The sequence below is a fragment of the Nicotiana tabacum genome, chromosome 5, assembly GCF_000715075.1.
Source record: "Nicotiana tabacum cultivar K326 chromosome 5, ASM71507v2, whole genome shotgun sequence".
Lineage (NCBI taxonomy): Eukaryota > Viridiplantae > Streptophyta > Magnoliopsida > Solanales > Solanaceae > Nicotiana > Nicotiana tabacum.
The window spans coordinates 156,493,445-156,509,635 of NC_134084.1; the positions used below are offsets into that span (position 1 = coordinate 156,493,445).

At 37.1% G+C, this 16,191-nt stretch overlaps 1 protein-coding gene across 1 annotated transcript; it reads right to left on the reverse strand.

Annotated features, from left to right (window-relative positions):
- Positions 1 to 12,208: 12,208 nt before the first annotated feature.
- On the reverse strand, positions 12,209 to 12,890 carry LOC142181045 (uncharacterized). The gene is made up of 3 exons (XM_075253160.1): positions 12,581 to 12,890; positions 12,442 to 12,495; positions 12,209 to 12,373 (listed from the first exon to the last, which is right to left on the reverse strand). The coding sequence occupies exons 1-3, from the start codon at positions 12,812 to 12,814 to the stop codon at positions 12,209 to 12,211; spliced, it is 453 nt and encodes a 150-aa protein (XP_075109261.1). The 5' UTR covers positions 12,815 to 12,890.
- Positions 12,891 to 16,191: the final 3,301 nt, after the last annotated feature.

Consider the following 16,191-nt stretch of genomic DNA (forward strand, 5'->3'; position numbering starts at 1 on the left):
ACGATGCCATCATTTTGACAGACCTTATTGAAATGATCATTTTTGTATTCACCTCCATTGTCTGTGCGAATACACTTGATCCTCTTGCCTGTTTGATTCTCCACCATCGTCTTCCATTTGAGAAAAATTCCCAACACTTCATCTTTGCTCTTCATTGTATACACCCATACTCTTCGGGAAAAATCATCAACAAAGGTTACAAAATAATGCTTCCCACCCAATAAAGGTGTTTTGGAAGGACCCCAAGCATCAGAGTGTATATAATCCAAAATGCCTTTAGTATTATGGATCGCTGTACCAAATTTAACCCTTGTCTGTTTCCCTTTAACACAATGCTCACAAAACTCCAAGTTGCAAGCCTTGACTCCTTTTAACAACCCTTGATCTGATAGAGTTTTCAAGGATTTTCCTCCAGGATATCCCAAGCGCATGTGCCATAGCTTGGTTGCTTCTGCCTCTTTGTCGTCACTGGATGTCACTGTCGCTGTCCCAATAACTGTACTACCACGATAGAGGTACATATTATTGTTCTTCCGATTAGCCTTCATTACCAATAGTACACCGGAACATACTCTCATCACTCCATTTTCTGCAATGATTTTAAACCCTTTTGATTCTAGGGCTCCCACAGAGATGAGATTCTTCTTCAAATCCGGTACATATCAAACATCTGTTAATGTTCTGATAATTCCATCATGGTTCCTTAATCGTATTGAACCAATTCCATCTGAGGTAAGAGGGCTGTTATCCGCTGTGTGGATGACTCCATTTTCTCCTTCTTGAAATTCCACGAACCAGTCCCTGTTGGGACACATATGATAGCTACAAGCCGAGTCCATCAACCATATGTCTGATGATGTTGATGACTCTGTTGTAACTAATGAGAAGTCTGAATCATCACAATCAGCTACATTTAAATCCATAATGGCCTTTCCATTGTTATGTTTGGCCTTATTCTTCAACTTCGGACAGTCTTTCTTCCAGTGCCCTTTTTCTCGACAAAAGGCACATTCATCTTTGCTGGGTCTGGATCTTGACTTGGATATTCCCTTCTTTGTCCTCGTTTGATTTTGAGGACGACCCCTCACAAACAGTGCTTCTCCTTCTCCGCCCTTTTGTTTTTCTCGCTTTCATTGTTCATAGCTGTACAAAGCCAAACAAACTTCTCTGAGAGAAACTTCGTCATTTCCATGGAGTAGAGTAGTTTCAAGGTGCTCGTACTCATCAGGAAGTGACACCAACAACATCAAGGCCAAGTCACCATCATCATAAGTTGTATCCATATTTTGCAAATCTGTGACCAACTTATTGAAACTGGTGATATGTTCATTCATCGTGGTACCAGGAACATAGGTGAAGTAAAACAGTCTCTTCTTCATGTACAATTTATTTCGACTGTTTTTCTTCAAAAATTTATCCTCCAGTGCTTTCCATAATTTACTTGCAGAAGTTTCCTTTGTGTATGGATATTTCTGCTCTCTAGCAAGGTAGGATCGAATGGTACCGCAAGCAACACGGTTGATAATTCTCCAATCTTCTTCTCCAATAACATTTGGTCTTTTTTCTTCAATGGCAAGATCTAGCCCTTGTTGAAAAAGGACATCTAGAACCTCGCCTTGCCACATCCCAAAATGTCCTGATCCGTCAAAAATTTCTACCGCAAATTTCGCATTTGACACAATTCTTGTCATAAGTGAAGATGCCAACGATGACGTATTATTGACACTTGATGTAGATTCTTCTTGTTTATTGTCTCCCATTTTGACACAAATATTATTTAATAGCTGACGATACAAATCAAAATTATTTCCTTTCTGGTGTGGAAGATCAGACTAAGCTGCAACCACAAAGCATACTAAGACAGAACCTTGACACAGTTACCAAGATAAATCTTTTCTGATGTAGAAGATCAGACTATGCTGCAACCACAGAGCATACTAAGACATTACCTTGGCTCTAATACCAATTGTTGCGGAAGCCAAATGTATATAGTGTGAATAAGTCACAACTGCTATACCAAAAAATTATGACAGCCACCAAATAATAAATAAGACAATAAAACAACAATAAAGGAAATACCAGAATTTACGAGGTTCGACTAATTTTGCCTACTTCTTCCGACACAACCAATATTTTATTCCACTCCAAAAATACAAGTGAAATAATACTAAAGAGAGAAGATACAAATGCCTTAAACAGATGAGAAGGCAAATGAGAGGTGTGTTTAAATCCTAAACATTAAACCTTCTTTTATAGGGGGAAAATCCCCCCAACTCTTCTTTTCCCACTGATATGGGACAAACATTTCTGCCAAACTTAACAAGTATACTTAGTAGCATGGTTAATAAATTCCTGGTAGAGAAGGAGCTTAAAAGTTGGAAAAGGTGGTACAGAATGATATCTATTGTTTCCAAAATAAAGAAAAGAAATAATTCCACTTTAGGTTCATTTTTGTTAACTTGATTGTAGCTGAGTTACCACATTTGAAATGTAATAAGTTCATTTCTAAGTGGCTTGAGGTCACTGCTGTCGAGTTGGCTTTCCATTCGCCTGTTAACTATATGCAGGCTATCTATGTATTTAGCTTCAGAACTGCAAATCACTGCTCTATCTTCCTCATTCTGCACTTGTACCAAAATAATGCTTCAGAATACATTGGTGATGAAGCTAGCAGTGACTCTTGGCTTATTTTACAACACCACTCGCACAAAGTTTTCTATTTCAGGCACTGTGGGATATCTCTTTTTTGGCCCTCAATGATTCAATCAAGATTGGTTCATTTCTTGCTGTCACAATGAATAATTTGTTGCTCATCCTGAAATATCTGTCCTACCAATTTGCGCTTATCCTTTTTGACAGTTCTTCTCAAAAGCACATGTCCTATAGGTACAGGTACATGTGATTCTGAGGTCATTATAAATTATCCGAACCACTATTTTTATGCAGGTTGCTATATGCATCCAATATTCAATCATTGATTCTGATATATCAAAAACTATTAATTTGATTACAATTTTAAGCCTATATTAAGTATCTTAAAATTCTTTGATGCTAATATTAATACAAGGATATCCTTGGGTGCTGGTTTTTCGACTAGGTTTATTCTAACTGAAATTCTTTATTAACTGTGGTTTCTTTTTACATTTACTTCTTCGATTACTAAAACTCTTTATGCAAGTAATTCAAGCAAATGGTGCTTGATCTGGTTGTTCTATTAAATTCTGTATTTTTCGCCATCTTTTCCCTGTGTAGCATGTGACAAGAAGAACATTTTTTACTCTAAGAAGTATATCATCAATCTATTATCTCCCTCTGACTTCTAATAGTAGCTTTTCCTGGAGAGCAGAGAAGATCTTAAGTTCTAATTCAGTTACAACACTAAATGTGAGCGCATCCGCTCCATTTTTAGGGGACAGGTTTACCCAACACTTGTGCTTGTGGATATAACAGATTTCCCAGTGGATTAGTCGAGGTGTACACAAGAAGTCTAGGCACCACGGTTGTAATAAAAATGATATACCATTATTTCACAGATATAGAATTTGGCTATCCATTTCCTAAAGACAACAGATAATGGTAAAGATTTCATTTATGTGCTTTGCTTGAAGGCTTTTTACATAAGTTTACATCTCTTGCCTAGTAAGATGAAAAAAACTAAAACTAAAAAGTCTAAGCTAGCTCTAATCTGAAGCTCATAATGCTACTTCATGGTTCTTCATTTCATTGGTTCAATCGATAAGTTACATAAACAAAGGCATCCTCATTGCAAGGAATTGTTAGACCACCCATTGGATGATGAAATCCAAACTCTTCTTCTGCTTTCCGTAACAAGTTCTGGAACGAAGGATGATCGAGGTATGTTATAGGCACCATATACCTTTTCTTCTCTCTCTCACCTACATAAACCACAAAATGTCCTTTCGGAACATCTGTATGACTCCTTGTTAGAAGAGACTGCAGTTTGTAGATTTGCTTGGCACCGGAAGTCATTGGTAACAAACGAAATCCCATGACTTCTCTTCAACTTTAAGAAGTAAAGAGTATTACAAGAAATTGAAAGCAAGCTTTAAGTGATATGTGTTGTAGAAAAAGAAGCTTATGCTTTTCTGAATATGAGTTCTCTTATTTATATATAGTGATTGGTCGGAGGAGTTATTTGATCTATTAGTAGTATCCCAACAGCGTGGGACCGAAAATCGCTCTAACAAAGCATGACAGTGGACTCAATTGCTTTACATTATTGTAGCAGAAAGCTCTGTTTGCTCCCCCAGTTGCAGCTGCACAATAGAAGAACTTTCTTTCTTTTGATCTGACAATAAATTTATGGCATAGCACATAGTTTTCCGACTCAAAACCGCATACTTCTATGTAGACGGTTTTTCCTTTGTACTATTCTTTTTCTATTTGATCATTTATTGTTTTTGCTACTCTTATCTTTTCGGTCTTCAGACTGATGATACGCGTACTCATGAGGCATATGCCTTTGTTGTTTGGTTGCTGCTTCTCTAACTTCTATTGTGACAAATTGATGGAAATGGCAGTGGCTCTAGCCTTTTTTTTTAAAATTATTACGTAGGGGGTAGCGGAAGGGAAAATGGAGAGGGGATTACAAGGTGGAGAATCGAACTCTCACCAACAAGGTGAAAATTCAGGTAACTAGCCAATTGAGCTACTAAGATTCCCCGCAGTGGTTCTAGGCATTTTTACAGTTCCAATCTTCCCCATTTTTCTATTTAAAAGTTGGACACTGAAATATCCTCCCCCCCCCCCCCCCCCCAATATATACAATTCAATCAAGATTGGTTCATTTCCTGCTGTCAAAATGAATAAGTAGTTTCTCATCCTGACATATCTGCACTACCAGTTTGGATATGTCCTATTCTACGTCTTTTCTGAAGATCTTTGACATGTCCTATAGGTACAACTACATGTGATTATGATGTCAGTTTGAATTATCCGGATACTATTTTAGTGCAGGTTGTTATATGCATTCAATATGCAATCATTGATAACAAGTTGTTAACTGTCTACATATGACTACCAAGACATGTTATTCATCCCTTAATCTTGTATTTAGTGATAAAGATTTCCTTTGTACTAAATATGTACTAAACGGTTTTGCTTCGGCTTGTCTTAAGATACAACATCATATTTTTATGCCTTAAATGTGCTGTATGAGGTTGAGCCGGTTTACAATAACAACAATATAACGACCCAGTAAAATCCCATAAGTGGGGTCTGGGGAGGGTAGTGTATACGCAAACCTTACCTCTACCCCGAGGGGTAGAGAGGTTGTTTCCGATAGACCATCGGCTCAAGAAGACGAAAAAAGACAATATATCAGTACCAACAACAACAACCCAGCAAAATCCCACTACTGGGTCTGAGGAGGGTAGTGTGTACGCAGACCTTACCCCTACCCCGAAGGAGTAGAAAGGCTGTTTCCGAAAGACCTTCGGCTCAAGAAAACAAAAAGACAAAAAGGAGACAATATTGGTATCAACAAAGAAATCGTATGAAATTATAATTATTTTTATAATAATGTAATTAAATATTATTCTTAATTCAAAACTCATTTTAGTTGGCTATCTAAAAATATAAAAAATTCTTTAGCTAGTGAATTTTTTTTACTCCATTTTGATATTTAACATTAATCATGTTAAATATCTGAGTTATTTGAATTATATGTAAATAACCTTAACATTTAAATCTTCTAAACAATTAGATAATCGTCAGATATTAATTAAGAAATAATACATGAAAAAAAACTAACATTTTCTTAATTCTCGTAGTGATAGTTTTATTTTTGCACTATTCTCATAGGTGTCATTGGAACCTAAAAATAGCCACAAAGTAAAATAATAACTCATATTTATGGCAAAGCACAAAGGTTGACACGATATAAACGATTCTTTGATTACGGCGTGACTCTTATATTACAACTTGAACTCTTATTTGGTATAATTTTATCTTTCAAAAAATATTTCTCTTTTGAAATTTCAATTTCTAAGTACATATTATATATATATATATATATATATATATATATATATATATATATATATATATATATATATATATATATAATGATTATCTTTATAATGATGCAAGTGAAGATATTATCCTTAATTTAAAATTTACTTTAATCAGCTATCTAAAAATTTAAATGATTCTTTGGCCGGATTTATTTCAGTATGACTCCACTTTAAGCAATTGTATGCAAAAGTTTTGTTATTTGTTTGATGTCCATTTATGCAAATTGACTCTTCAAACAAATATCATTCAAGAAGAAAAAGAGACAACTTTTTTTTTTTAATACTGATTTTGTGATGTTTCTTTCTCCAGCATGTATGTTTACTTTATTATATACTATGTAAGTAAACTTTTATTTGGTTTTGTAAACTCTTTTCTGTTATTTAGATAAACATAGACGTGTACCCTATATATTATATTTATTTTAAAAGAATTTGTTTTATTCAAATCTAGCTACAGTGTTTCAAAGAACTATACTTATAGGATTTTAAATGTGAAAGAGTTTTATATTTATATGGAGTGGTTTTTTTTTTTGCTAGAGGCGAAATAGTATTTAAATAATTATAAAAAATAACAAAAATTTATCATTAACCGAATTAAGTATGATAACATGATAAAAAAAGATAAATTTTATTTTTAATTAAATTCGAATTTTAGAACTTTATCTATAAATTCAGAATTATCTTATATATATATATATATATTTAATTAAAATAGTCAAATATAGAATAAAGTTACCATATACTATTGACATTTATTAGTTTGCCACTTGGCTTAACCATAATGTCATTTATATATGGTAACTTTCTTGCTTTAATATATATATAGATTTGGCATTGTGAAATAGTATCTATTTTTATCCCCCATTATAATTCAATTAAGACTGGTTTATTTTGCTGCTGTCAAAATAAATAATTAGTAGCTTATCCTGACATATCTGCCCTACCAGTTTGGATGTTTCCTTTTCTGCATTTCTTCTGAAGAGCACTTGTCCTATAGGTACAAACTACCTGTGATTAGGAGGCCATTTTAATTCATCCGGGTACTGTTTTGGTGCAGGTTGTTATATTCATCCAATATCCAATCATTGATACAAGTTTGTCTTTCTGTAGATATTTAGTTAACTGTCCATATTTGACTTTAAAGATATCTTATTCGTGAATTTAATCTTGCATAAAGTGATAAGATTTGCTTTGTACTAAATGTAATACACGGATTTTCTTTGGCTTGTATTAAAATACAGCACCAGATTTTGATGCTGTATGAGATTGAGCTTGTTTAGCTTTTACTGATGTTTCCCTAGTTTCTCTATTTACTGACAGATCACTGTCAATCAAGATCTTTTACAGAAATTAAATAATCATCTTAGCTTAACTTCTAGTTGGCATGTGAAATGCTTATGAGGAAGCGCAGAGGATGGAGATCGGTTGCTAGTGGAGAAGAATAAATGATCATTTTGTCCCTAACTTGGAGATCCTAAATAAAGGCTTAGTCCAGGTGTACATGAGATGACTCAAAATCGTCATAATAAAGAAAAGAATACTGTCAACCACCAGCAGCTGTTGTTATTGTCAGAGTGCGGAACCAAAATATGGTTTATTTTTACTAAAAATACTCAAATAAGTGTAAAAAAAAAAGTTACCAAAGTATATATAACGCCACTAATAGTGGCGCTATACAGTAACGTTAACTGTACCGTTACTGTATAGCGCCACTATTAGTGGCGTTATACTGACAAACTTACATAGCGCCATTAATAGTGGCGCTATATGCCTTATACCTGACCCCACCAATAATGTCTGGGTTCAATAATTTAAATGCGTATAAAGCCACTTTTTGTGGCGCTATATACAAAAAAAAAAAAAAATAACCCGGCTAGCCATTTTCTATATAAACATCGTAGAATCGCCTCAACTTCATTCAAATTTTTTTTTAACTCTTGTTGGTTTCTGTTGTTGTTAAATTCTCCAGCATTTTTTCATTATGTCTGAAGAACGTATAATAAGAGTATCATTATATTGGGGGGGGGGGGTGAGGTTGTGATGGAGAATAACTCTGTGGGCTACAGTTTACCTGCTAAGTGTAATGTTAAATTGCCACTTTCAATGGAGTACGAAACATTGATATCGTTGTTATGCAAAAAAATGAGTGTGAGAAAACGTTCAGTGATACTCAAAGTAACCGGAAGATATCCGTATTCCGTTACGCCGCAAGGGGTTGCTTTTTACTCAGAGTTTAACATCGACGATGATGACACTTTAAGTGATTTCTTGAGGACTCCGGACGAATGCCGGGAATTTCTTGTAATCACAATGTTGGAGATGTACGTGAAGGTCGAAGACGTTCCAAAAAATGAGGTTGTGCGTAGTAGAGATAACCCCCAGTCATCGGGTGGTTATTCTGGATCAGTTTTTGCCGGACATGTTCCAGATGAAAGAATTTTTCTTGATTTAAATTTATCACCGTCGGCGAATGAGCAACGAGAAAATAATTTATACCCTGCTTTCCATAATTCACAAGAAGAGTGGTAACCTTCAATTTTCATTTGTGTTAATTATGTATATTTTTGCGTATTGAATAAATTTTAACGCTCATTTATTTAATAGGGGGTACCGGCCGGATATGAATTTTATAAGTGACCCATCCGGTAGTCATCACCTAACTGAAAACGTCCATCATGGAATGTCATCACATTACAACTTGTAAGTGAAAAGTTACAGCCATATATAAAGCATTTATTAATTTAGCAGCTTATATTTTTGTTGAAATGTGCAGTGAAAACGAGCAAGTTGAACTACCCGTACTCACTCAATTGCCCGAAAACGACGTATTACATCAGGATCTGGCAGATGAACAGAGTTAGGAAGAGAACAACGATTACGATAACAATGCCGATGAATCGGGAGACGAGACACCATTTGCTCGTGAGGATGGTGATGAAGAGGACGAGGAGGAAGGACCGGATTTAAAGAGAGCCCCCCATAGACGAAAAGTGAACGAGTCTGAAGTGCCGTTTCATTCAAGGGAGATTCCTTATATTGATAACTTGCCAGCCGTGCCAGATGTGGAAGCTCTCACAAGGGATTTTGATGAAATCCGGACAGCAATGTGGGATGAGTCTAGACCAACGGTGCTTGCAAAGGGGATGCTTTTTCCTGATAAAGCACGCGTAAGCAGGGCTTGTAAAATGCACAATGTTAAAGAGTGTCGTGAGATGCAGGTATCGGAGTCAAGTCCGACGGTATACAAGGCTATTTGCCGCAGGTGGTTTTGGCCATGTAATTGGATGTTGCGTGCGTCGAAGAAGAAAACAGGTATGTGGAAAGTGGGTAAATACATTCCCACCCACACATGCGAAATGGACACTTTCAACGGGAATCACTTCAACTTGGATATTGACTTGATATCTCTTGTACTTATTCCGCACATCGAAGCGTCCATAAGGTATAAAATCAAAGAGTGCATTACAGCAGTCTACCAGGAATATGGCCACACAATTACTAAAAGAAAGGCATATCTTGGGCGCAAAAGAGCGTTTGAAATAGTCTATGGTAACTGGGATAAGTCATTTGCAGATCTGCCTAGCTACATGGCTGCACTGCAGCACTTTAACCCCGGAACAGTTATTGAATGGAAGCTTGAGCGGAGTCCGGGTAAACCAGAATATATATTCAATTACGTGTTTTGGGCGTTTAAGCCAGCAATTGATGGTTTTCCGTATTGCCGGCCCGTAATATCCATAGACGGAACTCATGTCTATGGAAAGTACGATATCAAGCTATTGATAGCCGTGGCTGTGGATGCAAATGGACAGATATTTCCTCTAGCCTTTGCTATTTGTGCAAATGAAAGCACAGAGACGTGGACAATGTTTTTGAACCACTTGAAAGAGCACGTTGTCAAACATCGTTCAGGTATTTGTCTAATATCTGATCGGCACGGGGGTATATTAAGTTCTGTGGAGAACCTTCCTGCCTGGCAAGAACCTTATGCATACCACCGTTACTGTGTGAGGCACTTTAAGGCCAATTTCAAGAAGGCACATCCCAAAAAGGATCTACATGATTTGATGTGGATGGCAGCAACAAGACCACCAACAACATAAATTCCGGAGGCATATGGATTCTATCAGGCAAGAAGACGATGCAGCATATCGTTGGTTAATGCGACATGATCCTGAAAAGTGGACGTTGCATGCAGATGGTGGCAGACGCTGGGGAATTCTTACTACAAACGTGTCAGAATCCTTCAACGGGTTATTAAAGTCGGCAAGAGGATTGCCCGTCACAACCATGGTGCGTATGTCGTTCAAGCAGATGGCGGAGAGGTTTGTACAATGGTCTGCAGCTGCAACGGAATTGATGGAAAGGGGTGTTGAATTTATGCCAGTGCCTATGAAGAGATCAGAGAAATACAGATGGCGAGCACATTGGCATTCCTTTTTGCAATATGATAACGAACGAGGTATTTTTGAAGTTCGCACCGCTATCCATAATAATCGGGGTAATAATGTACATACTGTAAATGAATCCACAAGGTTATGCTCATGTGGGAAATGGTCAATCTACCACATGCCTTGTTCACATGCCATCAAGTGTTTTCAACGTGTTGGTTATGCGGAGACCAACTATATTGATCAACAATATAGTGTTTCCAAATACCTAAACACATATAGTGGTCAGCTGCAACCAGTGGGTTCTGAGCATTACTGGCCCCCAGAACCATTTAAAATGGTGTGTAACAAGTCCTATTTGCGTAAAAGACAGGTGCAGAAGAGAACGCGTATACGGAACCAAATGGATGTTAGTGATATCGTATATGCACGCAAATGTGGTATATGCTCGCAAACAGGCCACGACCGTAGAAAATGTCCTTTGAGTGGCAACAATAATCAAGCTCAGGGTGGGTGTTCTTCTATTGTACCTAACTACCTATGAGTTCATGTTGTAATAATTAATTGTTATGTATACGATTTAAGTATTTATGAAATAATATTTTCTTATTTGTTAATTATGATTTGTACTTTCCCTTTTTACCTATTTAAATAATAATTTAATATAATTATCGGTATATTTATTATGTGTGTTGTCTTGTCGCTATCACGATATTTAATACACAAAATATACATATGGCGCTATGTGTGTCTTGTCTTGTCGAACTGAAAAAGCTGAAAACATCATGATATGGCGCCATTAGATATGTGTGACCGGCTGACATAAAGTCGTCTCGTCAACATCATGATATGGCGCCATTAGATATGGCGCTATCTAATATAGCGCCATTAGATATGGCGCTATATGTGTCTTGTTTAGCCTATAAATAATGGGGTCATTGTAGTTATTTTGTGTGCTAAAAATTTCCCCCAAGAAATATTTCATTAAAAGTAAGTAAGGTTTTTATTATAAGCAAATAGTTCACAAATGGCTCAACCTGGTCGTCCACCAATTTGCTTATGTGGAAAACCATGCATGATGGATTGTGGGTGGGAAGGTGCTAACGTTGGACGCCGCTATTGGTGCTGTATGAACAAGTTGTACAAGCAACCCGACGAACCTACTTGTGAATTTGATGAATGGGATGAGGAACCATGTTATCAGGAAAGCTACATGGATAGATTACAGGAATTTCATAATATGTTGTTATACCAGCATAGAATACAAAAGGAGGCAGATAGAATTATTACAGATATGAGGGAGAAACTAAAGGAGGTGGAAGATAAAAAATAGAGAGCAGAATGGAATTGTGAAGCACACAAGGAACGCAACAAAAAATATAAACTGGAACTTGCGGAGGTGAAGGCGAGAGTGAAAGAGTTAGAAGAAGAAAAAGAACAAATGGAAGAACGATTTAAGTGGTTGGAGCGAAGAATAAATGACAACTGAGGATGGAGCATTGACGTGTATGTGTTTAGTGTCATTTTCATATGTCATGTATTTTTATTATGTTGGCATGTTATGTTTGTGTTTGTGTTGTAGTAATGTTTTCCTTGTTTGTTGTACTAAATTTTATTTTAATTTAAGTGGAAGTTAAGTTTAAGTTGTTGTGTTACTATACCAAAAATTATAAAACGAAATGAGAACTAAAAAAAAGTAACTGTCATATTTGACTAGATATTGTTGTTAATGTACAAAAAAATATTATTTACACCAAAAAAACAAAAATATGGAAGACCGAATCAATGTGTCCCGCATCCGGTGTGTCTCAAAGTAGCCATTGGCCTGAGGCGCATCCCCTGCCGCCCGGGTACGCTATCAGGATCATCATCATCAAGTCGTCTCCTTATGGCCGGATACGGCACAGGATGACATGTATCAGTGGTGCTGTCAGGTCCAGTAGAAGGCTACATAATAATATCAAACTTAGTATAGAAAACTACATAACAATTTACAAAAATTTATATTGTCTTACCATAATCGTGTCTGGATCCTGAATGTAGTCATCTGTCGCAGCATCGCATGAAGCCTAAAAAAGTAAATTAATAAAGTTAAAACAAAATAAATAAGTTATAGTAAAAACAATAATAAAATTAATACTAATAAACTCATACCTGCGCATGTGATGAGCTGCCATAACTCAGTCGGTGCCCACTATCAAAATCTCGGATCGGTCGAGACTCATCAGTGGTAGACGGGCCAGGGAAATATCTACCCAACTCCACTCCTTGAAAATCCGAGCCCATGATCAAGAATTGACCCGATGGGGTCACCTGCGACGTCCCTGGAGTGTCATAAATGCCAAGGCTGTAAGACGGCATGTCGGTCTCATGCATGCCACCTCCCATATCAGCAGCAACATCATCAGCAGGAGCCTCAAAGCCCCCTTGCTGGGAACCTCCTCTGCGCCCACGACCGCGTCGTCCAACACTAGCAGGTCATCGAGGAGCAACAGCAGCTCGTCGGCCACCACCCCGTGGCATACCACGACCTCGCTGGTATGTGGCTGGGTCAACATAATCTGGCTGGTGTGCCAAACGCTGATCCGATCGGCCTCGCTGCAGTATCTGGGCAGCCACATCCATTAAGCGACGACTATAGTCCTGCATGATCACAGGGTCGTGGACATAACTCTGCATCTGCTGCCCCATACGATATACGGTATGCAATCCAATTGCCTGCACAAAAGTTTTTAATATAAACTACGTATTTGACTAGAAATTACTATTAAAGTAATTGATAATAACAGAAAACATACCAGAGCCTCATATCTCCCGGCGTATGAGACGTATCGACCATCTACCTAATGAACTGGGTTCCCGATAAAAAGTCGGGAAACAGTGCGGTACCATGCCATATAAACTTTGATAGGAAAGTGTTGCGGAGCTGGGGTCAAGTCCCCTCGGCTGTCCCAAATACCCAACTGCGCTGTCAGCCACTCAATAAATGTGTCGTCCACTCTCATCCTATCATCCCTCTCATAATGTAAAGGATCCCATGCAGGCTGAGTCAGTATACACTGCGGAAATCCAAACTGACGAAATACTCGCTCTTAGGCATGATGCTCAACAATATCGAGGCACGTGAGAGGTACGTAAGCCCTCCAAATATGGCGACCGTGCGTGCAATACGCTGGCAGGGTACCTACCAGCTCTTCGCTGTACGGCGATGAACTATCAAATAATAACACAAACCGTTAGTTTGCGCAACACCTAGTTAAAAATTAATTGGTAAGTTTAGTTAGATATTCACCTGTGCATCCTCCAGAAAATCCAACACATCCCTACAGAAGGGGAGATTATGATGGCCATGATACTCTCATGCAAGTCTATGACGCAATACCCACCTACAAGCTAGAGGGAGATCAGGAATATGTACATTAGCCGGTAGCTGTGGTAGAGGTGGCCGAAGTTGCAGAAATCGCTCCCACACCCAAACCTAAAATAGAAAGTTGACGTAAAGATTAACTCTAACTAGGTAGAATTGGAACTAAACACAAATTATTTGAATAAGTTGTCACCTGTAGAAGTGGCAGAAAGCCAGAAACGTCTCTCTGTATGCCCATGGATGCCCAACACATCTGCCTGTACAAAAAAGATAGGACAGCACCACCCCAACTGTAGCTGACTGTATCATCAAAGTCCGCAATATCATGTAGAAAACGAAGGCTCACTAGGTTCCCCGAAGTGTTCGGGAACAAGACCCCCCAAATAGAAGGAGCAACAACAGCCTCGTATATTGCTCCACATCCACCTCCGCTAAGTCGTCGGTGATAGTATCGTGGATCTGCACCAAGTGGTCTCTAATGGGGACCAACTGCATACGACTACTCCCAATTGCTACATCTGGGTCCTCGGACCTGAAGCCCGTGAGCCTGTGCAGCATATCCATATATGCAGCCCGGTTAAAATATCTCATGTTCCCAGGCAGTAAAACTGGCGAGCCATCGGTGGACATGCCATATAAAATCTCGACGTCCTGGAGTGTGATGGTGGCTTCGCCGATGGGCAGATGGAAAGTGTGCGTCTCCGGTCGCCACCGCTCAATCAACGCCGTGATCAAAGCATAGTCGAGCTGTATCCGGCCAATGCTAATGATCCTATATAATCCCATCTCCTCCAGGTGATGGACCACACGGGGATGTAGAACGCGGGGAGGAGTCAAAAACTCCCACAATAAATCCACTCTCTTGCCCCGAAAAGTCTGCGTAAGCAACTCTCCCCCCCATATATGCTCGGATCTATGCTGGGGCTGTAGGGGTAGTAGCTCCGACGTCCGAGGGCCGGGATGTATAGGTGCATCCATGTCGTCAACTGCAAATTCATAATTTTTAATAACTATCATTAAAATTTATGTGTGTTTTTTATAATTTAAATTCATATTTTTTAACAACTTAATTGTAAAAATTATATATATACTTATGGGTTTCGTGCTAGATTTTCTGAGGCCCAGTGGTACCAAACTATCATTAATAATTTTATGTTTTTTTAATAATTTTTATTCATATTTTTTAATAACTTAATTGTAAAAATTATATATATATATAATTTTTATAATTATGGGTTTCGTGCTAGATTTTCTGAAGCTCAGTGGTACCAAACTATCATTAATAATTTTATGTTTTTTTAATAGTTTTTTTTTATAATTTAAATTCATATTTTTTAACAACTTAATTGTAAAAATTATATATATACTTATGGGTTTCGTGCTAGATTTTCTGAGGCCCAGTGGTACCAAACTATCATTAATAATTTTATGTTTTTTTAATAATTTTTATTCATATTTTTTAATAACTTAATTGTAAAAATTATATATACCTATATATAATTTTTATAATTATGGGTTTCGTGCTAGATTTTCTGAAGCTCAGTGGTACCAAACTATCATTAATAATTTTATGTTTTTTTAATAATTTTTATTCATATTTATTTAATAACTAAATTGTAAAAATAATATATATATTATAATTATGGGTTTCGTGCTAGATATATATATATATATATATATATATATATAATTATGGGTTTCGTGCTAGAATATAAGATAATTAAACAATTACTACACAATACTACGCTACAAGGCTCTACATTTTACTACGCTAAAGGGGTCTACGTTTTACTACGCTAAAAAGGTCTACGTTTTACTACGCTAAAAATGTATACATTTTACTACGCTAAAAAATAATCTAAACTAAACGGCATAAAAACACATAAATATACATGAGGATATTAACAAACACATTTTTAGACTAATTTACATATTTTTATACAACACTAAAATTAAATCCAGATAAAATTTAACATGCTAGTTTCGGAAAAAATAAACACAAACCGAAATAGAACACATACAAATCAAGTAATATGCATTGTTATAAAAGTTTCAACTTAAAATAAATCGAAATACCTCGATTTAGAATTTTCGAAATGTAGATAGATCGAAATTTTGACTCCGGAAGAGTGAATCCACAATAACACGAAGCTCTACTCGACAGTGGGACCACAAATATTAAACTTTTATGTGACGGGGGGACCCAATTTTTTTTTTTTAAAATGGGGGCAGAATCGGTGGTGGTGGTGGTGGGGACCAGAAGTGAAAATGAGAGAGATGGAACGAAGAAGAAGAAGATGGGGGATTTGTATTAAGGGGTATAGCACCACTATTAATGGCGCTATGTAAGTTTGTTAGTATAACGCCACTAATAGTGACACTATACAGTAACGGTGCA

What these genes read in the sequence shown, in the direction of transcription:
- LOC142181045 (XM_075253160.1), bottom strand. Translation starts at nt 12,814, where the DNA reads ATGGGAGGTGGCATGCATGAGACCGACATGCCGTCTTACAGCCTTGGC. An exon ending in GCAGCTCATCACATGCGCAG is followed by an intron (nt 12,496 to 12,580) that starts GTATGAGTTTAT and finishes TTACTTTTTTAG; the next exon opens with GCTTCATGCGATGCTGCGAC. An exon ending in AGGATCCAGACACGATTATG is followed by an intron (nt 12,374 to 12,441) that starts GTAAGACAATAT and finishes ATTATTATGTAG; the next exon opens with CCTTCTACTGGACCTGACAG.